Source organism: Eriocheir sinensis, unplaced genomic scaffold (genome assembly GCF_024679095.1).
Source record: "Eriocheir sinensis breed Jianghai 21 unplaced genomic scaffold, ASM2467909v1 Scaffold978, whole genome shotgun sequence".
In the NCBI taxonomy this organism is placed as follows: Eukaryota; Metazoa; Arthropoda; class Malacostraca; order Decapoda; family Varunidae; genus Eriocheir; species Eriocheir sinensis.
Window position 1 is genome coordinate 78,650 of NW_026112361.1, and position 23,851 is coordinate 102,500.

At 44.1% G+C, this 23,851-nt stretch overlaps 1 protein-coding gene across 1 annotated transcript; it reads right to left on the reverse strand.

Moving 5' to 3' along the window:
* Positions 1-7,610: 7,610 nt before the first annotated feature.
* LOC126995074 (afadin-like) lies at positions 7,611-22,862 on the reverse strand. The gene is made up of 6 exons (XM_050854363.1): positions 22,555-22,862; positions 15,242-15,369; positions 13,526-13,733; positions 10,913-11,052; positions 10,106-10,249; positions 7,611-8,291 (listed from the first exon to the last, which is right to left on the reverse strand). Exons 1-6 carry the CDS (start codon positions 22,724-22,726, stop codon positions 7,626-7,628), a joined length of 1,458 nt encoding a protein of 485 aa, XP_050710320.1. The 5' UTR covers positions 22,727-22,862; the 3' UTR covers positions 7,611-7,625.
* Positions 22,863-23,851: the final 989 nt, after the last annotated feature.

Genomic DNA, 23,851 nt, shown 5'->3' on the forward strand with positions numbered 1-23,851 from the left:
TATTTATTCATTAATTTTCTTTTACTGAAGCCTCTCGCTCCCTACCAGTGTAAATATACGTTAAGTATGATCGTAACGAATTATAAAGAATTATTTTTTCTCGAATTTACACATTGCCCCTCAATAGTTTCACTTTTTTACGCTTACCGCTCAATACATCCTATCAAAAATACAAATAATTCGTTACATTCACTATTGTCACTCTCTCAGGACAATCTATCTCTTTTTAAAGTGCAATCTCTCGCTATGCATATCAGTAACTATAAATTCCTCGTTCCAGTACTTTTCAATTTATTTCCTTAAGTTTCACGGCTCATTCATTCCCCAAAAACATGTATTACAGCAACAAGGAAATCAGTATTTTTTCACTCTCTAGGGACAAGGGTTTTTTATCTCTTTTTTAACTTGCAATGTCTCGCTACGCATAATAATAAATACTTCAGCACTATATCATTCTATTTCTTTACGTTTCACCGCTCAAAGTCACGCCCTAAACATGGATTTTGTATTTTTATGGGAAACGAAGTCTACGTATTTTTCTACTGAGGATTTTTTTTATCATTTCAACGTCTTGCCAAGCATAAAATATCCTCTTTAGCCCTTTTTCACTTTATTTTCGTTCGACCTTTCATTCACACTCTAAACATGTATTACAACAAGTGCTTAGTTTGTCGTTTTTTCACCCATTCTCTTTTTCTCTTCCTTTCCCCACCGTTGCCAAATCGTTGTCCTCAGACCATCGTATTAACCGTTTTACACTATTACTGCCCAAAGACATAAGGAATTAACGACTGTAACGGTAACTATTAATGAATCTCGTTACTGGGGTGCAGGAGACAGTTTTTGGCTCGGAAATCGGTATGTAAAAGAGGTTGAGAAGGACCATCTGGCGCCTCTGCCCTTTCACGCGGGAGTGTGTGTGTGTGTGTGTGTGTGTGTCTGATTGTCGTACTCACCCGCTTATATTTCCAGACTTCCTACTCCAAAACTGTCTTCTGGGCTCCAGTAACGAAACTCATTCATAGTTATCGTTAAAAGAGTTAGATTCTGATGTGTCTTGGCAATAGTAAGGCGTCAGAAACCGGTAAATAATATGCTCTGAGTACGATAATCTGGCAACGGTGGTGTGACGTCATATTATTTTCTTTCCTTCGCTCCTTGCGCACTTGGAGGGAGACGAATGGCTGAGATATGACGCTCAAAATGATGGTGACGTCAACACATTCGCTTAGTTAACGCTCGAAAGACGATTTTTCTCTTTTTTTACTTGTAATATATCGTCATGCATATCAATAATTATATCTTCGTCTTTATATAGCCTCGTTTTAACACCTTTTTTATCGGCCTCGCAGAAGCCGATCAACATTGTCCATCTTATTGTTGTTGTTCTCTTCAAGTTGTTTTCCTGGCTTACCCATGCATTGTAGACATGACATTGTATAATAACATTTGTTAGCCCTGATGAACCCTACAACATGGTATTATAAACAAATTCAGCTGTTTTTTTTTTTTTTTTTTTTTTTTACGTCTTGGCCTATGGCGCCGGTAGGCCTTCATAGTAGGGCCTGATGGTCGGCCCCAGCCCGTTGTGGCGCAGGCAAGTGTTTAGTTATAGTGGCGCCATCTTTACTTTTCAGCCTTTTCCCTTTTAAACCCCTAGTTGCATAATATAAATTGTTGGGGGGGTGTTGGAGGGTCATGCGACGCCGATCTAGCTGTTTTTGTGCTATTAACACTTGTTTGTTTACTGTCTTTTCTTTACGTTTCATCGCTCGTACACTTCATTTTCCACCCCTTTTCTTTGCCCGTCCCCTTTCGTTGCGTTTTCAGAGTGAAGTTATATTATTCTCCCTCCGCTCTTCTCATACATGGAGGGAGACTAATGGCTGAAAAATGACGCTGTGATGCAAACTGATGATGATGCCGGCACATTCAGTTAACTCTCTCCTCCCTCCCATTCCCTCCCTCCCTCCCGCCGCTCCGTGCTGTGGGGGCGTCGGAAGGGTCAACAGCCCCGCGGCAACACCAGCAGCACCACCGGCCACCTCGCGCCTTTGTCCTGCCGTGGGAAGCTGGGACTCGTTACCGCCAGCCTGAGCCTCCTCATGGCACACTGGGCGATAATGCTTTCCTCTCTCTCTCTCTCTCTCTCTACGTCTGTCCGTTACTCAAGTAGCCTACCTCATAAACTCATAAATTATCCTATACTCACCACCTTGGAGATTTTTTTTTCATCTTCATACCCTTTCATGGATCTCAACAACAACAATGATAATAACAATAATAATAATAACAATAATAATAACTGAAAAGCTTTGGGAACACTACGATATCAACTGACTGGAGGATCAATGAAATAAATGTATACTGATAAGTTAAGGCGATCATATGAATATTAAATAAAGACTTCCATTTCTCCGTTGCTATACGAGCGGGAAGACTAAATTTACCACGCACTTATTCCTCCTTATCACTTATTCTTTGGTCCGTCTCCTAATAGTGAAGGAAAAGAGGAAAACAAACAAGAGAAAAGATAACTTCCCCTTAACTGTCACTGTGCGGGAGCGGATAAGCCACAATTAAGTGTCCCAACAAATCTTTTCTCAACACATCGCTTGTCCACCCACCAGCACATTGGGGGACGGGGGTAAGTAAGTCCATGTTTTAAAACGTATCGGGCTCCCATTACGACTTTCCCAAGGCCACAGAGAAGATTAACTGGGTTTTCATGGGTGATTTTCCAGTTCAGGGTCCGGAGGTCGTGTAAAACTAACACAAGTATCACAAAACAGTCCAGGAAAAGCCTAGCAACTTCTACGTGAGGCTTTTCAAACAGGCGGACTGAGGTGCCGATACGTTAAGGGTAATATTTTTAAACACGACGGCGCACAAGCACATACATTTGACATGATTTTTGTAGTAGTTTTGAGCATTTCCAGGATTAGTTTACACAAGCACACACATTTGACACGATTTTTGTAGTAGTTTAGGGCATTTCCAGGGGTAGTTGGATGATCCCAATGGTAGTTTGACGCTTCTTCTGTACCATGAACCTAAATAACTACTCATTAGGACTTTATTAATCCCCTATTTGGCCTTTGGAGGTACGGTAGGTGAATTGAGATGTGGAAGTGCCTGAGAATATGGACTTGAAGAATACGGGGTGTAAACTATCAAGCTCCCGCATACCCTCCAACCTTGCCCTGACGCTCCCCTACGCCAGGACAAGACCCGTGACCATGCCCCCTTCCTCTCCCTCCCACACACACATACACACTCCTGTCAGGCTGCTCTGCTCTGACCACTTTTTGTCCTGACACTAAGTTACGAACACTTCGAGGCTTACACACACATATTTGATAGGGTTTTCGTAGAGGTTGTATTGGCATTTCCATGGGTAGCCTTATGAGTCTTGTGATAGTTTGACAAGCTCATTCTGCCTTTTGAATGTGAAAAACAATCAAGAGAACCCGACTTATCTCCTTTGTGGGCTTTGGATATATTTATTAAGAGCCGAAAGCGTTTGAGAATACAGGTCTAAAACTGCAAACTTGATATTCTTTCCTTTAGCTCTCTCTCTCTCTCTCTCTCTCTCTCTCTCTCTCTCTCTCTCTCTCTCTCTCTCTCTCTCTCTCTCTCATACATTCCATCACGCTTACAAATCAATAGTTACGATCGAGTACGCATTAATATTTCGCTAAGAGCCGATCAATGCCCATAAACTGCATAATAACAATAGCAATGCTGAAATTATGCAGTAAGTGTTTTTATAAAGGTAGAGTGTATAGATTTCTTCCATAAGACAGTAGGGTATAGGAGAGTTCCTTTTAATTTCCCTCAGTCCTAAGTAATTCCTGGAAAGTTAGAGAAAAAATAACTCGGCACCAAAGCGGCCTTGACTGACTGTATGGTTGACTGGGTGACTGACTGGTTGATAGTGACTGGTTAACTAAGTGACTGGTTGACTAAGTGACTGGTTGACTGACTGACTGACTGGTTGATTAAGTGACTGGTTGACTAAATGACTGGTTGACTGACTGACTGGTTGACTAACTGACTGGTTGACTAAGTGACTTGTTGACTGACTGACTGACTGGTTGATTAAGTGACTGGTTGACTAAGTGACTGGTTGACTGACAGACTAATTGATTAAGTGACTGGTTGGCTAAGTGGCTGGTTGACTTACTGACTGGTTGACTAACTGGCTACTTTATCATGAGCTTCCAGTCTCCTACCTTCGATTTCCTCCCCCTCGTCTTCCTCCACCAACACCACTCCTTCCTCCACCACCACTCCACTTCTACCTCCACCGCTACCGACCTTCCTGCTTACCTACCTACCTATTAACCTAACTAAAGGTCGAGGGAAGCATTATACTCAAGGTCCTGGATCCCTTATCTCTCCCTTCCCCTTTCTTTCTGCATCCTTTTAGTAAACCTTCATAACATAACTGCTGGATGGACAACACAACAGAGGTCCACAACTTTCCACTGTTCCTTCACTTTGTCCATCCACCCTCTCCTTCTCCCATTCTCCCCTCCCTTCCCACATCACAACAGTCCTCTCCCTCTCCCTCTCCCTCTCTCACCCTCCTCTCCCTTCCCACAACATTCTTCTCCCTCTCTCACCCTCCCACCTTTTCCCACAACACAAGAGTACTGCCCACTCCCTCTCCCATCCTATTCTTTCCCATAACACAAGTTCTTCACTTCTCTCTCTCTCTCCCTTCTCACAACACAAGTCCTCTCCCTCTTCTCTCCCTCTCACCATCCCCTCCCTTCCCAAAACAGAACACTCCATCTCCTCTCTCTGCCCCTCTCCCACACTCTCCTCCCTTCCCTCAAATGATTCACTAACTCTGTATTGCAAAACTTTAGAGTTCAAATATTTAACTAACAACTAAGGTTGTCTCCCACATTTTGCTATTTCTACATTTAGTGATTAAGTACTGCATTACTTATAATTTGAAATATCTAGCTTGTTCCAAATATACATCCGCTAAATGCAGACTCATTCTTAATTCTGGCTCAATATTTCATGTCCTTAAGTTCAAGGAGTAAGTCGCTAAACTTTATGTTCACTAAATTCTCCCTTTTGCTCCTAGCCTATGCTCTCGTACGCTATTTATGCTTCAATGTCTTCACTTCAACACAAGCACCTTTGACGAGCATATTATCATTTACTACTGGCAGTGGATTAGCCTTGGATTTTCTTTTGTTAACAGTAAGTGGATTTGTGTGCTTTCAAGGAGGAGCAATGCTTCAGCAAGCTATTATTGTATCCTCGCTATTTTATTCCCGAGCTGCCTCCTTTACTGTGAAAAAAGATCAAGGGCAGAATAAAAATAAAGTAAGAAAGCCCACAAGACAGTAATAGAAGCAACACAGCAGCGGACCACCAGAGGCTGGCGACGGTCACTTAGAGGAGAGGCAAGCGTGTCCGGGAGTGACAAATCAAATGCGCATAATCAACGCCCCACAACGCCAGAGGAAGCCAGTCAGGTATGTGGCCTTAATCCTCCTTCCTTCCTACCTCCCCCGGTCATGGCCTTTACCCTTCCATAGAGGCCAACAGATATAAAAAGCACCAACTGAGGAATTAATTTGTATTGATTTATTTTTACCCTCTTTATTTATAGACCCTCTCCTCCACTTCTATTCTTAGCTGTAACAGTAACCTTTGCTCTTTTTGACTGTCTGTATTTCAGATCTCTGTGAAGGAGACAGACAGAAATAAATAGAGATAAAAACTGCATCCCTTATCTCTATTTTTATCCATTCACACCCAAACTTCTATTTTTTCTTCAACAACTAGTCTTATATGTTCCTCCCTTTTACAGGTAACCTCTATAATGATCTTTCTACTGTATTTCCTCTTTCCTATGACTTCAACTCTTTCAACAGGAGAGTAACAAGACAACACCAGAAAAAAATTTATACTCATTTTGGGTTCTAATGCCTTTGTAAAAGTTGTATTATTGCAGGCTTTTTCTTATTTTCTGTTCACCCCTTGAACTGTCTCTTTTACCACAATGAAACCCACATCTACCTACCACATTCAAACACACACACACACACACACACACACACACACACACACACACAGGTCCTGGTAGTACCCACAGATTGACGATAAAGAGTATTTGCTCATGTCGGGAGGGTACCTGCTGGCAATTACAAGTCCAACACGTGATCAGGCTGTGGTGAATTACGCACACACAAATGCACCTCATGTGAATAAAAGGTCATGAATACAAATTAAAGATTAGATTAGATGTGGTAATAATGTCAAGAAATTTAGTTTTCCACATAAAACTTGTTTAGAACGAATTGCATGAGGAGGTGAAGCAGGCAAAGACAATTCATGACTTTGAACCCAAGCTGGATAAAACTAGACATGGAGACAGGATAACACAAGACTGACTCAAATCCTGTCTACAGTCAATCAATCAATGGGGGCATACACTGTGTGGCACGTCGCCTCGCCCAAACTACGACACCAACCCAGGGGTCCCCCTGGGCGAGTCTCCATGCAGGCCCCCTTCCCAACCCAAGTACCTCCTGGCAGGATCTATCGACTTGCTCAAGTCACGAACTCCATGGGCATCCCCTTAGCCTCCTCTACTCAGGATTGTCTCTTACAGAGACAACCCAATGAGCAGGATCAGCTTCAGGGTAACGTGCCACGTGCCCGTATAGCCAGAGTTGGCGTTGACGGACTATGCAGGTAATATATGTCGAATCAGTCTCACGGACTAGTCGCCAGTTTGACACAAAGTCATTCCAGCGATATCCCATGATTCTGCATAGACATTCATTACCAAAAGCATCAATCCGCCTCTCCAAGTCCCCATTCAGTATCCATGTCTCACAACCATAGAGTAAGACAGGGAGCACAAGGGACTTGAAGATCCGGATTTGTCCTTCTGCACAGGTATCAAAAACGCCATATACTCATGTTGAGCGAGTCCATAACACCATGGGCCAGGCCAATCCACCGTTAGACTTCCTGGCGAGACTCACCGTTGTTATGAACTACGCTACCAAGATGCGTGAAACTTTCTGAAATCTCAACATCCTCACCACATGCATGAACAGACTACTGTTTCATCCAGCAAGCCTCCAAACACCTGTACCTTGGTCTTGGCCCAGGAGACCTGAAGTCCCAAAGGCTTCACCTCCTTGTGCAGTGCCTCGAGACTCATCATCAAAACCTCCAGTGACTCCACTAGGATTACTGCATCATCGGCAAAAATAATGTCAGTGACCTTGGTATTGCCAATGGATGCTCTGCAATGACTCTGGTCCACAGCTCTGCCCAGTACCCATTGATGGGGCAAGGACACTCCAGCATTCACGGGAAAGAAGCTGGACAAGCCCCCCCACACTTCACAGCACTCTCTGTCCCAGAATACAGGCCAGTTAGCAAACCAATAGTCCTCACAGGAATCCCACGGAGCTGCAGAAGATCCCAGAGTGCCTCGCAATGCATTGAGTCAAACGCCTTCTTGAAATTGACATAGGTAGCTTCAGTAGCTTGCTGCAAATTCACATCAGCAATAGGTGGGCAAGCACCTTGCCTGGCACACTGAGCAGTGTAATACCACAGTAGTTGTTGCAGTCCTGTCAGTCCCCTATCCCTTTCCAGATTGGGATGACCAACCCCGCCATCCAGTCAGGAGAAATGGTACCGGACTGCCATATGGCATTCAAGACCACATGCAACTCGCGGAGCGTGGCCTCACCTCCAGCTTTGAGCAGCTCTGCACTGATGTTACAGGTACCAGGGGCTTTTCCACCCCTCAACTTTGCTACAGCCTCTCTGACCTCGTCCAGAGAGGGTGGGCTTTTGTCAATGGGTGGATCAGCATCCACCACCTGCAACCCAGCAACTGGAAGCTGCCCACATGGAGGGTCTGCCATATACAGCTGCTCAAAGTACTCAGCCCAATGAGCCCTCTGCCCATCCATGTCCAATACAAGGCAGCCATCAGCTGTTCGGATAGCATTCGGATAGTTGCTACAGCAACTAGGTAGGTAAATACAACAAGGCAAACACACACACGCCATACACACAGTCTGCTTACTTCGTTCAACCCACCGAGGGAGTTCCAAGAAACAAACACCAATACAACTAAGGCAAGAAAACAATTTCTCCACACCAGCCCTCAACTCACCTCTGGATGGCGGGTGGTTCATGAGGATGGCCAGGGGACACTCGTCATCGTCCAGGATGTACTCCTTCTGGGGGGACATGGCCCGCCCATAGCCGTCATCATTGCCTATCACAGTCTGCAGGGGAGAGGAGTGGCATCATAAGTCTTGGTTTAGAAAGCAATGCATGAAGGTGCTTATTATATTCACAGCAACACAACTCATCAGCTGAGCAGCGGGCTACATCCTGTGCACAGACATTTTGCTAATATTTCAGCTACAAAACTTTCATACCATTCTTGAGGTTCATCAGAGTAGTGCAGAAAACTCATAGAAACCCACACAGTCGAGGGATAGCTTTATTCCCTGAATAAGTCAGTTGGATCCCTGGCCATGGAATATTATATGCCCCCCCACCCCACCCCGAAACTTAGGTGAGTTTATCATATGTTTCCAAATGAGCAAGAAGCTCTTCACATTTATATCAATACATCTATTGTTTGCACAAAAGGATGCTTGATCTCAGGGGCACAAAGAAAGTTCAAATTAATTTTATCTAACACTCAAACACCTATAGAGGTTTAAAACATGTTAGATGCTGACAGTATAACTAAAAGCCTGACTTTACAAATTAATCTATTCCAGACAGGAGATTTAGATTCAGTGAAGCCAGCAATAAGCAACAAGAAAACATTACAACATTGCAAACATTATTATTTACTGAACATGTAAGGAACAGGTAACCAGCTCATTCCTGAAAGTTTAGCAACCAATCACCATTTTCATATTGAGGTCATGTCACATTTCAAAAAGGAGGTCAAGAAGAAATATAAGAACAACCAACAAGGCCAGGACAATTTAAGGTACTAAGACCATAAAAACAAAAACTTAAGAGACTAGAAATCAAGATGCACAGAAAATTTCCAGCATCAGCACTTGCCCCTGGCAGCCTTGTATCTGTGTGGCAAAAACAACCTTGTGTGCTACTTCTCTACTAAGCAGGCGTGATGGACACCAGCCATGCATCTATTATTATCAGTTATGTAACTTTAAATGCTCCTCCAACATTCATAATCACACTCATCCTTCACAATCCCATTACTCAGCATCCCGTTACGCCTCCCTCCTTAATCTTTATTACATTTGCAAGGAGCAGTGACGAGGCACTTTTTGCATCTTTTTGCGTCCCTCACTTCGCTTCACCATTTACACAACTTGTCACACCACGATACGATATTTTTTGCTGATCTGAGTGATCCCTTTGAGTGGAGTATTCCATTCATCCTCCACCAACCACCGTGACATTACTAGCACGCCTGTACTGCTCCTTTAACCGTTTAACCATCCACCATCCACTGCCATGGCCAAAGTCACCTAATTCTCAGGCCAGCCACAACACATTCACACAAATGCCTGACATCCACTCTTTGTGTGTGCCTCTCTTTATGCATCTAGACAGGGATGTGACTCTAGAATATGTGATCACTCCACACAACAGTATCTTCAGTATCCACCACCATGAACTGAAGCGCACACACACACACACACACACACACACACACACTTAGCCAGCACAGACAAACCAGCACTGCCAGACCCATTTACAAGAACTACTTGCAATCACTTGTGTGCTGTTTGCAGAAACTCTTTAGTCTTTATCATTTTAGGAAACACTGAATCTTATGATATCTGATATTTTGAAGATATTCTAACGAACATATATAAATAAAGGAAGACAGGAGGGGCTACATTCATCATTTTCACCAGCCTTTAATAGTTCACATCCACAACAGATACCTTTCCCAATATCATCCACCTCTCTCTAAACTCTAAAGGGAAGGTGAATTACAGCACTCCAAGACATAGTGCTGCTTAGGCCCTCAAGAAAAGGCTTGGCAAACCCCACAAAAGGTTCAACAATCACTAATGCCTGGCCTCCTCTCTGCACCCACCTGCAGGAGACAGTAGTTGGTTGGGTCCTCCTTGTACAGACCATACTTGTCCAGCATTTCTGAGACAACGTTGAGGGCCGTGTCTCGCACTGACAGCAGCAGAGTCTTGTAAGGCACATCTGGTCGAAGAGATTCTCCATAAATCTGCAAAGCAAGGCCCAGAGTTACCCTGAGGACTGGCTGGTAAGTAAGGAATTTAGACAAGATTTGTTATAGCTGATAGCCACTGTAAATTCCAATGCTGAATCATTGCACTAAGATTTCAAGCAGAGATATGTAAAGTTTATCTAAGTGATGAGATCCACTGCCATTCAGAAAGATTAGGCCCAGATTACCATGAAATGGTAATGTTCTTTTACAGAGGAAAGACAGATTATTGTTCTGTTTATCACGCTCAGCTGAAGTTTACATCTGTTTACAGAAAGTTATTGAGTGATTATTTATTTCAGTATTACTGGAAGACTTTCACTCAGCCTAATAAGAGCAACATCTGGTCCAGTTTACCATTTTAACCCAATCCACTAAAACACAAACAGTTAATGAGTTGTAGCATATATAAAGGACTTAACCAAAGCTTGTATTTTCCTGTCTTTGTATCTGCTCTTATCTTGTTTTTTGCTCCTAGTTTCTTCCTGTGAATCATTCCAAGAGCCAATCTATAAATTTGAGAAGCTAACTTCTTTACATCCCTACAACACCTGGGTTTCTTAGTTTGCACTCAGGCCTTTTGTTCTTCTGAGGGTCATCACAAGGTGGACAAGACATGGAGTCTGCAAACTAATCTCATGAAGGAGAGCCGCCACCCACCTTGAGAGTGCCGCCAGTGTCTGGCCCTCCATCTTTACTCCTGAACTGCTGCAGCTTCTTCTCGAGCTTCTGCGCCCGCCTGCGTCTCATCACCGCCTCAGGGTTGCTGATGCTGCGTGTGAAACTGGTCTCCGGGAGCTCTGCAAAGGAAGGAAGGTAAATGTGGTGCCCAAAGGTGGTAAGGATGAACCAAGTCTGTGTGTCTTGGTGGGGATATCACCATATTGAGGCATGAGTGACAAGAACAAGGATAACCTATGACCACAAAAGTCTGCTAGGAATTCAAGTCAACAGAAAAGGTAGTCAAGAATCTTTGGAAACATAATGGATAGATTTTATAGAGAACATTGTTGGTTCAGTACAGGGATTAGCAAGGATTACTTTGAATTTACACTACATAATTATTTCAATGCTGGATATATCATTCCTTATATGTGAGGCTTTCTCTAGTTCCTCTGTCAGCTCCATTCTACACAATCTCCCTCCTGCCATGCTCTATACTCCTTCATTCCCTTTTTAGTGTCATTTCCTGTCTCCCGTTAACACAACCTTAAGCCTGGCGCTCTCTATAAACTATCTCCTGCCCTTCTTACTGTCTCTTAAGACCTCCACTCCGCTCACTGTTCCCAAGTCATACTGTCATATTATAAAACTCCTTATCCTTCTTTGTATCATTCTAAGATCACTCTAAAAACTCTTTCTTCTCCTTCTAAGTATCTCTTCACGCCTCCCCTTCACACAGCTTCCTTCACGCCACCCTCTAGAAATCACCTCCTGCCCTTCGTACTGTTTCTTAATCCATCCACTCTGCTCACTGTTCCCAAGTCACTTCTCTAATAATTTTTTCTTATCCTTTTTACTGTCTCCTCCTACCTCCCCTCCACACAGCCTCCCTCTATGACCTCCCTCCTGCCCTGCTCACTGTTTCATAATGCCTCCCTTCTACTCATTGTTCCCATGTCACTCCAAACACTTCTTATCCTTCTGAGTGTCTCTTCCTGCCACCTCTCCACACAGCCTCCCTAATGCTGCCCTCTTAAGTACATCTCCTTGAGTTCTTAGTGTCTCTTAACGCCTCTATTCCTCACTGCCTCCTTCATTCTGCCCTCAAAACACTACCTCCTGGCATTTTAATATTGTATCTCTATATGCCTAAGCCTGTACAGTCTTTTCTCACACACACTCATAGCCTCTTCAGCTCCCACCATACCTGTGTAAAGTTTCTCCACCACTTCCCACCTCCACTTTACAGTCTCCTTCATAAAACTCTCTAACAACTCCTACTAATAGTTCCTGCCTCTATTCTACAGCCTACAGCATAACCCTCCAATGTTTCCACCTTGCTACGCTTCCTCCAACACAACCAGCACAATCATTTCCAATCATCTTACTTAGTCTCTCCTTCCTATACAACCACCACAAAATTTTTCCTTGCCTTATCTATTATAGTTTCCTTCCTGCCCCTTCAGCAGTCTCAAGTCCTTGACAGTAACTCTTTTCAGTAAACATGACTAGCTCTCTCATCTATGGTAAGACTATCAGCCCTGCACAGCCTATTTACTAGCCCTTTCTTAGTCTCTGTCCTGCCTCTTCAACACAGTCTCAAGTTCTTAACAGTTTCCCTTTTCAGCAATCATGACTAGCTCTCCCATCTGTGTCAAGACTCTCTACCCCCATACAGAGCCTTATTGCCAGCCCTGCAGACTTCCCCAGACCTCTCAGTCATGTATATACAGATTTCTCTCCCTCTCCACTTGTTTTGAAAGGCTCCATACAGATAAGGTGTTTCTCTATTCTGCTTGATCCTTCACAGCCTTTGTTAACCTGGTAGCAGCGACGGGCCAAATCTGTGGCTTTATCGTGTAGCAGCGACGGGCCAAATTTGTGCCACAATATAAACCCCCCAAAAAAGATGATACATAATCTGATCACAAATGCTTTGATATATATTATGAAATGGTTTGTGTGAGGGGTGATTTTTTCTCATTTTTCTCGCTTAGAGGGACCATTAAGAAACATGATCCCCGCTGCTACCGGGTTAAGCTGCAGGATTCACAGGGCATTCCACATTCGGCACAATCATATCAAAAGTTTTCTTTGGTCTAACTCTCCTACCTCTGCCCTCAACTACCTCTCTCACCCTTCTCACTACACTACCTTCATCCATCTTCTCTACATCCTTAAGTCAGACCCCGTCTATCCCCTCACACCACAACACCAATACACTCAAGACCTGCCTTACTCCTTAAAGCCTTATGCAAGATCTAGATCCTTTCTGGCCTGCCATTGAGGGATGAAATGCACATCCTCCTAACCATCCTCATCTCTCTATGCCTAACACTCACATGATCAAACTTTTGGGATTCTGGTTAGGACGTCTTATTGAGGACAGGGAGGAGCTACATCAGGTTGTCATGTGTGTTTTCCCATTCATGGCACAGAAGCCTTGCAAAACTACCACCAGGGTCATGAGTCCACCCATGGAAACCCCAACAACTTCTGTGAGAGCCTTTTGAAATAGATGGACTAAGGCTTTGAAGGGTTTAATAATGCAGACCTAAGCCTATACAGTCTCTCTCCACCCACTCTAGGCCCCTTCAGCCCCCAGCATACCTGTGTAAAGTTTCTCCGCCACTGAGCTGTCATTCTCATTGGCCTCGTTAGCGCGTCGCAGCTTCTCCTGCTTCTTGAGTTCCTTTTTCTCACGCTTGGAGAGTTTGCGCTGGAAAGGCTGCTCCTTGGACGGCACGGGTGTGGTGGGGTGCGGCGGCAGGGTGTGCACCAAGGAGTGGTTGCTCTGTAAGGTATCACAGACGTTAGCCTGCAGGAGGCCAGTTAGTTCACGAAGGGCAACTCAAAATCCCAAGCATTTATGTTATTTGAGAAGTAACTATACATGATTGTTTCTTCTCACACTAGGAACACAAGATTTCCAAACATTGAACACTATTTTCACATTTCTGGCACTGTTTCCCACCAGGCAGGGTTAATAGTCACAAAGGCCCTGAGCCCATTCTGATGAGTTAGAGTTTGACGTGACATATCAGTGTTATGATGATTCATTGTTCATGGGCCTCTCAAGGTAACTATACAGTACTGGCCACTCTAAGAGGGTAGGTAAATAATGGTATCACAATAACAGGGAAAAGAAGGAGGATTGAATATGAACAGGATTGGAAAAGGCAAAATCAGGATTCTCTATAAGGAAAAGTATAATAAAACCAAATCTATCTCTATATGAACATCTGTTAATAGGCCATAACATTCAAAAGTAGAAGAGTTGATGCAGTAAGTGATCTATGGTATTAAATCCAGGACCTCTTTAACAGAAAATGCATTGAATATTAAATCTATCTCAACCTGAAAACATGTTAATATCCTAAAACATTACCAAACTACATAAAAAATTATATTGCCTTGGATCCTTCCCTCCGGTTGGCCTTGAGAGAGGAGAGACAGTAAGTTTTTTGTCCTCACTAATGCTCCCATTACTGCTCTGCCTCAACTAATGATGATGAAGTTACTAGGATGGTATAATTCACCCATGGCCTTGATCCTGAGCTGGGCTCATCATCGCCAGCAAGTATCCTCCCGACCTAAGCAAGCTCGAACCTCCGCCTACCACACCATGAAGTGTAGCAGCACAGAGCTCTACCACTGAGATACCAGAGTGGTGTGTGTGTGTGTGTGTGTGTGTGTGTGTGTGTGTGTGTGTGTGTGTGTGTGTGTGTGAGATTCACCATGGCATGATCACATGCTGGATTTGTGATTGCCAACCAGAACCCTTCTGAGGAGAGCCTTGGAGCTCGTTAGCTGATCTATGGGCACTCTGGGACCTTTACACACCACACACTCCATTCTTTTTGCCCAAGGGGGGACAGTAACCACTCCATGTTAGCGGAAAATTCTTTTGGCTGAGCAGGACTCAAACATCTGCCTAACAGGGCAAAGCCTTAGTTCACTGCACCATGGGAGTGATGTGTGTGTTTTTATCTAGCTCAAATTTGCCTAGATATGATATGCACAGGAACACAGGGAAAAGATACAGGTAAAGACATGCATAAAGACATATACACACACAGAATGAGAGGAGAAAAAAGACTGAGGCGGAAGCATAAGGAGGCCAAACATGAGATTAGACAAGAAACAGAAACAAACAGAATTAGACACAGACACAACTAAAACAAATATGTAAAACAGACAACCAATTAGGCAAAACAAGATATACACAAAGCAGACATGACAACAGAGAGCAGTGAGAAGGAGTGAAGGGCAAGGCCATACACATAAACAAAGGACGCCATGCATACAGAGTCCTTGGATCCTTACTTCATGCAAGAAGCCAGTGCTGCTGTAGAGGTCCATCCTGCGCAGGAGAAAGCGCCCCTCACGGTCATCCTTATTCCAGTTGAGCTGCACCAGGAGCGGCTTCTCGTCCTCTGACAGCCGGCGCTCATCTGCAAGGACCAGGCAGTGTTAGGGCCATGGTATGAACATAAGAGAAAGAGTTGCAAGAGACTGACAGACCTATGCAAGGCAGCTCCTGTAAACTTAACCCCACCTAAATTCACTATCCATGGACTTATCTAACCTCTTCTTGAATGTATTTATTGTATTGGCACTCACAACATGACTGCCCAGCCTGCTCCACTCATCCACCACTCTATTAGTAAACCAATATTTGTTTATGTCCATGTTGAATCAGAATTTATCCATTTGTTCATGCTAAGTGTCCTACCCCGCTCTCTTAGTAACAGAACCTTATCAACATCACCCTTTTTTTAACCCGGTAGCTGTGGGGACCATGTTTCTTAAAGGCCCCTCTAAGCGAGAAAAATGAGAAAAAATCTCATCACTCACACAAACCATTTCATAATATATATCAACGCATTTGTGATCAGTTTATGCATCATCTATTTTGGGGGGTTTATATCATGGCAAAAAGTTGGCCCATCACTGCTACACGGGAAAGCCATACATTTGACCCGTCGCTGCTACCAGGTTAACAATACAAGCTGTCAGGTGTTAAGGACAAGGTGGTGGAGGTGGGTGTAAGGAAGTGGCAAATGAAAAGGTAACAAAATAGAAAGTGTACCTATGTGGAAGTGAAGGAAGGTAGAAATGGAGGAGGGATAAAAGGGGACAAAATAGAAAGTGTACCTATGTGGAAGTGAAGGAAGGTAGAAATGGAGGAGGGATGAGATGTAAAAGGGATAAAAGAGAAAGTGAAAGAAACTGAAAGAAAAAAGACATGGAAGGTAGTGAAGGAAGTAAGAAATGGGGGATAAGGATAAGATGTAGAGGGGATACAAAGGAAATAAATGAAGATAAAGAAATAAAAAAAAATAAAAAGGAAGGATGGGAATGGGAAGGAAGGAATGACAAGAAAGAAAAAGAAACAAGAAATAAAAAAAAATAAAGGAACGGGACAAGAAGGATGAATAAAAGAAAAAACTATGCTGTCACCTTTCGCTCTTACTAATGAACAAGGTGGGCGTATGAAACATTAAAGAAGAAAAAGAAGAAAAGCATGAACACAAAAGACTAGTGTATGGCAGACAGCATATGGTTAGTCTGCCCCCCGAGGAGTCGCGGGGCTTCACGGCTAAAACAACACCTCAGGCAGTAATTAGTGGACTTTAGGGTGGTATTCTTAGACAACCCAGCCTCTCACATCAACAATTTCCAAAGACCAAAACGGAGATCAGTCGGGCTCTAATGAGTGTTTTTGTAGATTCATGGTACAGAAGAAGGGTCAAACTACTACCAGGGTTATTAAACTACCCCTGGAAAGGCCCATAACTCCTATGAAAGCCTTGTCAAATGTGTGCTTGGGCGAGGAAGTGTTTAACAATCCGGCCATTAAACCTACAGAGGTGTGAAAAAAAGGGAACTTGCCTTCAAACACACACACAGGGGCTTGACATACGCAAACATACCGCCCTGTCTGACGCAATTTACGTGAAAACTGAAAATAAACTACCGCAGTGAGACGGACAAGGTATTTCACGGCCATGCTCAAGCCTAACACGCTATTGCCAAGAGAGAACGTACAAGATTTTACATTTTCATCGTGGTTTATTTGCTTGTTGTATGTAAGTAACCCAGGGTTGATAACTGATACGCCTCCTTCAGGTCAACAGACAACAAGCCTCGCCTCCACTAGTACCCTCCACCTACCTGCCCTACGCGCTTTCCTTACCTTAAGACGCATTTGATATTAAATTTTGGTTTTTCGTTTCGTGTCTGAACTTCCTAAATCTACTGAGGGTTGATGACTTATACACATCTTCATATAATATTTAAAGGGTATTTTTCGCCCTTGAATCGTAATATGAAGGCGTATATGGTATTTGGAGGTAAGGTTAAGTAAGGTAAAGTTGCGGGCGTATGCTATAGCTGCGCATGGCCTTGGTACTCATCTCCATCTCACTGACCCTTGAGCCTAAAGTGGGAAGAACTCATCACTCGGGACATAGGGCCAGTGTGACATCCGGGTTATCACACTGTACCTTCCACACGTTTCCCCAGGTACCCATTTATCGAGCCGCCCGAAAAGGAGGATGAAAAGCTGGATGAGCATAGCGCCATACCCGGACCCGCGGATTCGTAGCTAGGCACGTTACCCACTGCACCAAGGAGGTAGCGGAGGTAAACTACACATTTACCTTTCCTTCAGGCCAAAAGACAGCACGAGCCTTGCCTCTGCCTCTGCCTGCCTCTCCTCCGCACCTCCATGACTGATTATGGTGATTACGACCCGCGGCAACATGCGACTCTCGGCTCCTCGCTGTCGGTGGTTCATTGCTTCCCTGAGACGCTTCCTGCAGGCCACCAGACCACGAACCTCGCCTCTATCCCTGCTTTACCTTGTAGACACACTCAACATGCACGGTTTCTAATAGACGTTCTTAGATGTGACCCGCTTGCACGATGACACATGCTTCCTGCAGGCCACCAGACCACGAGCCTTGCCTTTACCTGTCTGCCTGCCCTCCGCGTCACCCTCATGGCAAGACACACTCAACACACACTACATCCATAGTTCCTTACTCGTGTGGTATATACGCCAGTGTTGCCAACTCAAAATTTATAAATCCGCTAGGGTGGCCTAAAAAATCCGCCAGATGATAGGTTAAGCTATAAAAATTTGCCGCCAGATTGGACTTAAGAATCCGCCAGTTACTCTTGTCAATTCTAAGATTAATCCCGCTAGATTAACATGCAATTCCGCCACATCTAGCGGAAAATCCGTTAAAATGGCATCACTGAATTATACGCAGACACACCAACAGCAACACAACAGCCTACCACAGAGTATATAATAGCCCCTTCCTCTGCCTGTCTGACCCCCGCACCTTCTTAACCTCAGACATGACACATTGTAAACACAGATCCTTATTAATTAACTAGGTATATACGCTGACACGCTACCGGAGAGTGCATTAAGCCCTTCCTCTACCGGTCCACGTAAACAAGACACACTAAAGACTAAACACACAAAGTTCACCTTCTTCACATCTTCACATGGTATAAACGCTGGAGCTTTAACACACCAGAGAGCATAGTATAGAGAGAATAGAGAGATTATATGAGTATACTGAGCCCTACCTCTGCCTCTACGCAATAACAAGCCACACTAAACACACAAAGTCCACCTTATTCACATGGTATAAACGCTGACGCACAAACACACCAGAAAGCGTAGAGAGTAAAGAGCGTATAGTAAGCCCTCCCTCTGCCGCCTAACCCCCTCGCCTCCTCGCTGATATGGTAATAGTGTCCAGGAGAAACAGGCGGCCCGGGGCCCCTCGCTGCGCCTCGCTGTCGGCGGCGCGCTGCCTCCCCGCCCTCAAGTCTTGCCACCTGGCGCGGGCCGGAAGGTGAGCGGTGGGGGGCCGCGCTCCCCTCGCTCAGCCTTCCTGACTTTAGTTCCTTGCCTATTTTGCTTAATTTGGTTTGTTGATGTTTTCTTAATTTTCTTTGCTTGTTTTATTATTACCTTTCTACTGTCTCGTTCGTTCCCTTTCTTGTCATGTAGAAGGAAGGAAGGAAAAAAGGAAGAAAGAAAGACAAGAAGGAAGAATGGAAGAAAGGAAAGAATGAAGCAAGGAAAAAAGGAAGGTAGGAAGCAGAAAGAACGCACGAATGAATGAAACAAAGACGGAGAGCAAAAAAAATAAAGGAACGGAGGTAGAAAAGCAGAAAGCGTGGAAAAAGGAAGAAAGAAAGAAAAAGACAAATAAAATAAACAAGCAAGAAGGAAGAAGAAAGGAGTATAGGTAACAACGAATCACAGCCATTATCAACCCCCACCACCACCACCACTCCCTGATACACACTGAGGCCAGGAAGGGAAAGAGGAAGGAATGCGTGAGGGCCGCCCTGGGGGACTAAGCCGCCCTTCCGGATCAGAGAGAAAACGAGGTGATTGATGTGAGCGTTACAAGTATGTGGGTCATTCACGTAATAATCGTTCAACATATGGAGAGCGCGTTAAAGATAGACAGATAGATAGACAGAAATATAGACACACACCAACAGGAAGATACATACATAAATAGATTAATACCGATGTAAGTAAGACGCTAGACAAAAATAAGCAGATAAATGGATAGGATAAATAATAGATAGATAGATAGAAAGTAGGAGGAGGAATATATAAAAGTAAAAACTCATTCATCGACTAAATATGAAGCAAACCAAAAAAATAGTAAATAGAATAGGAAAATACAACAGCAAGACTCATTTATCATCAAAACATCAACTAAATAGACAAAGAATAAGAGGAAGCATATCAGTAGAAATATACAAGTGTTTATGAAGAATATACACTCAATACAGTTTTAAAAGTCTTGAGAGGCGTGTCTTGTAACCTATTGAAGAAGGAGGAGGAGGAGTTGGAGGATGAGGAGGAGGAGGAGGAGGTGCAAGAACAATAGAAAGACAGAAGTGTTTATGAAGAATCTACACTCAGTACAGTTTTAAAAGTCTTGAGAGGCGTGTCTTGTAACCTATTGAAGGAGGAGGAGGAGGAGTTGGAGGATGAGGAGGAGGAGGAGGAGGAGGAGGAGGAGGAAGAAGAACAGGAACAGGATCAAGCAGATTTTTCCTTCCTCCCACTCTTAGTTTAATCTGAATCATCGCTGAGGGCGTGACATCCGGCGCTGGTCGTGAAAGGTAAACGCAGGTATGAATCAGCTATTGTGCCATTAACGTTATCTCTCTCTCTCTCTCTCTCTCTCTCTCTCTCTCTCTCTCTCTCTCTCTCTCTCTCTCTCTCTCTCTCTCTCTCTCTCTCAAATATTTGTAGTCATTTAGATAAGAATGGACTGAAATATCTGTTATCTGCATTATTTTTTTTAACTATAAACTCGAGGATTCTCTCTCTCTCTCTCTCTCTCTCTCTCTCTCTCTCTCTCTCTCTCTCTCTCTCTCTCTCTTACTTACTCATTCACTAACTCACATATCCCTCTCAAACCTTCTTTCCATAACAAACTATCTCTCCCTCCCTCCCTCGCTCCCTCCCGCACAACACTCAGACTCACATCTAACTATTCACTACATGACTAAGCCCATGATTCAGCCTTTAACACTGAGCTCCTAAGAACATGAGAAGGTAAAAAAAATTAAGTCTGCAATGCTTCCGTCAGATCGCGCAAACCTAACACCCTATAATAACCTGACCTTTTATGAATTTATCTGAGCTTTTCTTTTTTTTCCCTTTTTTTTCCTCTTGCTGAGAGTGTGTGTGTGTGTGTGTGTGTGTGTGTGTGTGTGTGTGTGTGTGTGTGTGTGTGTGTGTGTGTGTGTGTGTGTGTGTGTGTGTGTGTTCTATTCATCTTTCGGGACTTAATGCAACTCGCCAGCTTAGAAATGTATATACAAAAAATAGCGAGGTAGTTTTTTTTTTTCCTTATATATGTGTGAGTAAGTGTACCGCTGCGTCATTTCAACTTCTCTCTCTCCCTCTCTCCCCCCCTTCTTTCTCTCTCCTATCTCCCTTTCAACCCCTCTCCCTCTTTTTCTCTCTTATCCTCCCTTTCAACCCCTCTCCCTCTTTTTCTCTTTTATCCTTCTTTCAACCCCTCTCCCTCTTTCTCCTATCTCCCTTTCCACCCTTCACCCTCTTTCTCTCTCTTATCCTCCTCTCAACCCTTCTCCCTCTTTCTCTTATCTTCCTTTCAACCCCTCTCCCTTTTTCTCTCTCTCTGAGATGGTTCCACCATCTCAGACTCTCTCTCTCTCGATGCGGAGCTGAACAGACGGATCGGTAAGGCAGCTACCACCATGTCCCGACTTACCAAGAGAGTGTGGTCAAACAACAAGTTGTCCGAACACACAAAGATCCAGGTCTACAGAGCCTGCGTCGTAAGCACACTCCTGTACGGCAGCGAGTCGTGGACCCTTCGAGCTCGCCAAGAACGAAACCTCAACTCGCTCCACATGCGCTGCCTGCGACGCATCCTGAACATTACCTGGCAGGATAAAATCACAAACAACACTGTCCTGGAGAGAGCTGGGATGACCAGCATGTTCACTTTGCTCAAGCAGAGACGCATGCGCTGGCTTGGCCATGTTGTCCGCATGGACGATGGTCGGATCCCCAAAGACCTCCTTTATGGAGAGCTGACGGAGGGGACACGCCCAACTGGCAGGCCAAAACTGCGATACAAGGACGTATGCAAGAGGGACCTGAAAGCCCTACACATCAACACCGACTCATGGGAAGATACAGCCTCAGAGCGATCCGCCTGGCGGCAAGCAATTCAACAAGGCCTCCATGTGTTTGAGGAGACCCTCGCCCAGCAGTCTGAGGCAAAGAGACAAAGAAGAAAGGCCCAAAACCCGGCAGACCAACCAGCCTCTATCTTCACCTGTGATCAGTGTGGGAGGGATTGCCACTCTCGTATTGGCCTGTCCAGCCACACCCGACGCTGTACCTGAGTCTTCAACTGGAGCGCAACTCCATGGTCTCCCGAGACCGACGGATGCCTACTATAACCTATGCTAACACCAATCTGAGTGACCGTATACATTTGCAGGTAAAACTCTATTCATTACACCAGAAAGTTGCAATGTTGGTATTTATAAGCAACTGAGTGCAATGCTAAATGGTTTGATCTCTCTCTGTTTTGTATATATATTTCTCTCTCTCTCTCTCTCTCTCTCTCAACCAGCGTCCTCTGCCTCTCACCTCCGTTGTGTCACGCAACTTATACGATGACGAGTAAAGCTAAGAATTATAACCCGCTCACTCATCCCCATTTCCTTCTTCTATCCATGTCCTTCAGCCTTTTAGCCCTCTGACTCCTTCTCTTCCCTTCCATCTCCCTATCATTCTGCACCTTTTCCTTGAATTTCGTAGGCGTTGAGAGGTTTTTAGGATGACGTGTATGGTAAGACTTCTACAGTAACCTCGACTATCCTTTCTATCCCTCTCCCTCAACCTCTAAACATCTACCCCTTTCTTCGTCACCCCCCCTATTCACCTCCGTTCTCGTGTATCTCGTAGAGGCTGTGTTACTTGGTAGAGAGAACAAGCTAAAACTAACACCGTCTCACCAATATTTCCCTCTGCATCGCTCTATCTCAGCCCCTCTCAGTCTCTACCCTTTATCCCTCCTTTTGTGTGAGCTCACCTCCGTTCTCGTGTATCTCGTAGAGGGCGTACTCGGGGATGGACAGCATGCGCATGTCCGGCCGGAACTTCTCCACCAGGGTCTCGATGACGTGGCGCGCCGTGGCCGTGCTGCCGACGCGGATGCACTTGGTCGCCACCTTCTGACCGGAGTCTTGGAAGTAGAAGCGCATCACCCCGTGGAACTCCAGGTCCTGAAAGAAACGGGAAGGGTGAGAACGTGTGGATGGAGAGGTAATGGCTTACTGCTGTGTTGACTTAGTACAGGTCCTGAAAGAGATTGTTTTGAGTACTGTTTTGAATAATTGACTAATGTTCCTGAATGAAGACTCGTGTTTTGACTTACGTTTTGACTAATGTTTTGACAATTGTTTCGGCTTACACCAGGTCCCGAAAGAGATTGTTTTGACTAATGTTTTGACAATTGTTTCGGCTTACACTAGGTCCCGAAAGAGATTGTTTTGACTAATGTTTTGACAATTGTTCCGGCTTACACCAGGTCCCGAAATTGATTGTTTTGACTAATGTTTTGACAATTGTTCCGGCTTACACTAGGTCCCGAAAGAGATTGTTTTGACTAATGTTTTGACAATTGTTTCGGCTTACACTAGGTCCCGAAAGAGATTGTTTTGACTAATGTTTTAACAATTGTTCCGGCTTACACTAGGTCCCGAAAGAGATTGTTTTGACTAATGTTTTGACAATTGTTTCGGCTTACACTAGGTCCCGAAAGAGATTGTTTTGACTAATGTTTTGACAATTGTTCCGGCTTACACTAGGTCCCGAAAGAGATTGTTTTGACTAATGTTTTGACATTTGTTCCGGCTTACACTAGGTCCCGAAAGAGATTGTTTTGACTAATGTTTTGACAATTGTTCCGGCTTACACCAAGTCCCGAAAGAGATTGTTTTGACTAATGTTTTGACAATTGTTTCGGCTTACACTAGGTCCCGAAAGAGATTGTTTTGACTAATGTTTTGACAATTGTTTCGGCTTACACTAGGTCCCGAAAGAGATTGTTTTGACTAATGTTTTGACAATTGTTTCGGCTTACACTAGGTCCCGAAAGAGATTGTTTTGACTAATGTTTTGACAATTGTTTCGGCTTACACTAGGTCCCGAAAGAGATTGTTTTGACTAATGTTTTGACAATTGTTTCGGCTTACACTAGGTCCCGAAAGAGATTGTTTTGACTAATGTTTTGACAATTGTTTCGGCTTACACCAGGTCCCGAAAGAGATTGTTTTGACTAATGTTTTGCTGATGCCTTGACTAATGTTTCGACTTACTCCACGTCC

Bases quoted from the DNA above. Each gene is read 5' to 3' on its own strand.
- LOC126995074 (XM_050854363.1), bottom strand. From the start codon at position 22,726: ATGCGCTTCTACTTCCAAGACTCCGGTCAGAAGGTGGCGACCAAGTGC. The intron at 15,370-22,554 runs GTGAGCTCACAC...TGGTCCTTGCAG, and splicing joins CGAGATACACGAGAACGGAG to ATGAGCGCCGGCTGTCAGAG. The intron at 13,734-15,241 runs GTAAGGATCCAA...GGCCTCCTGCAG, and splicing joins GCACTGGCTTCTTGCATGAA to GCTAACGTCTGTGATACCTT.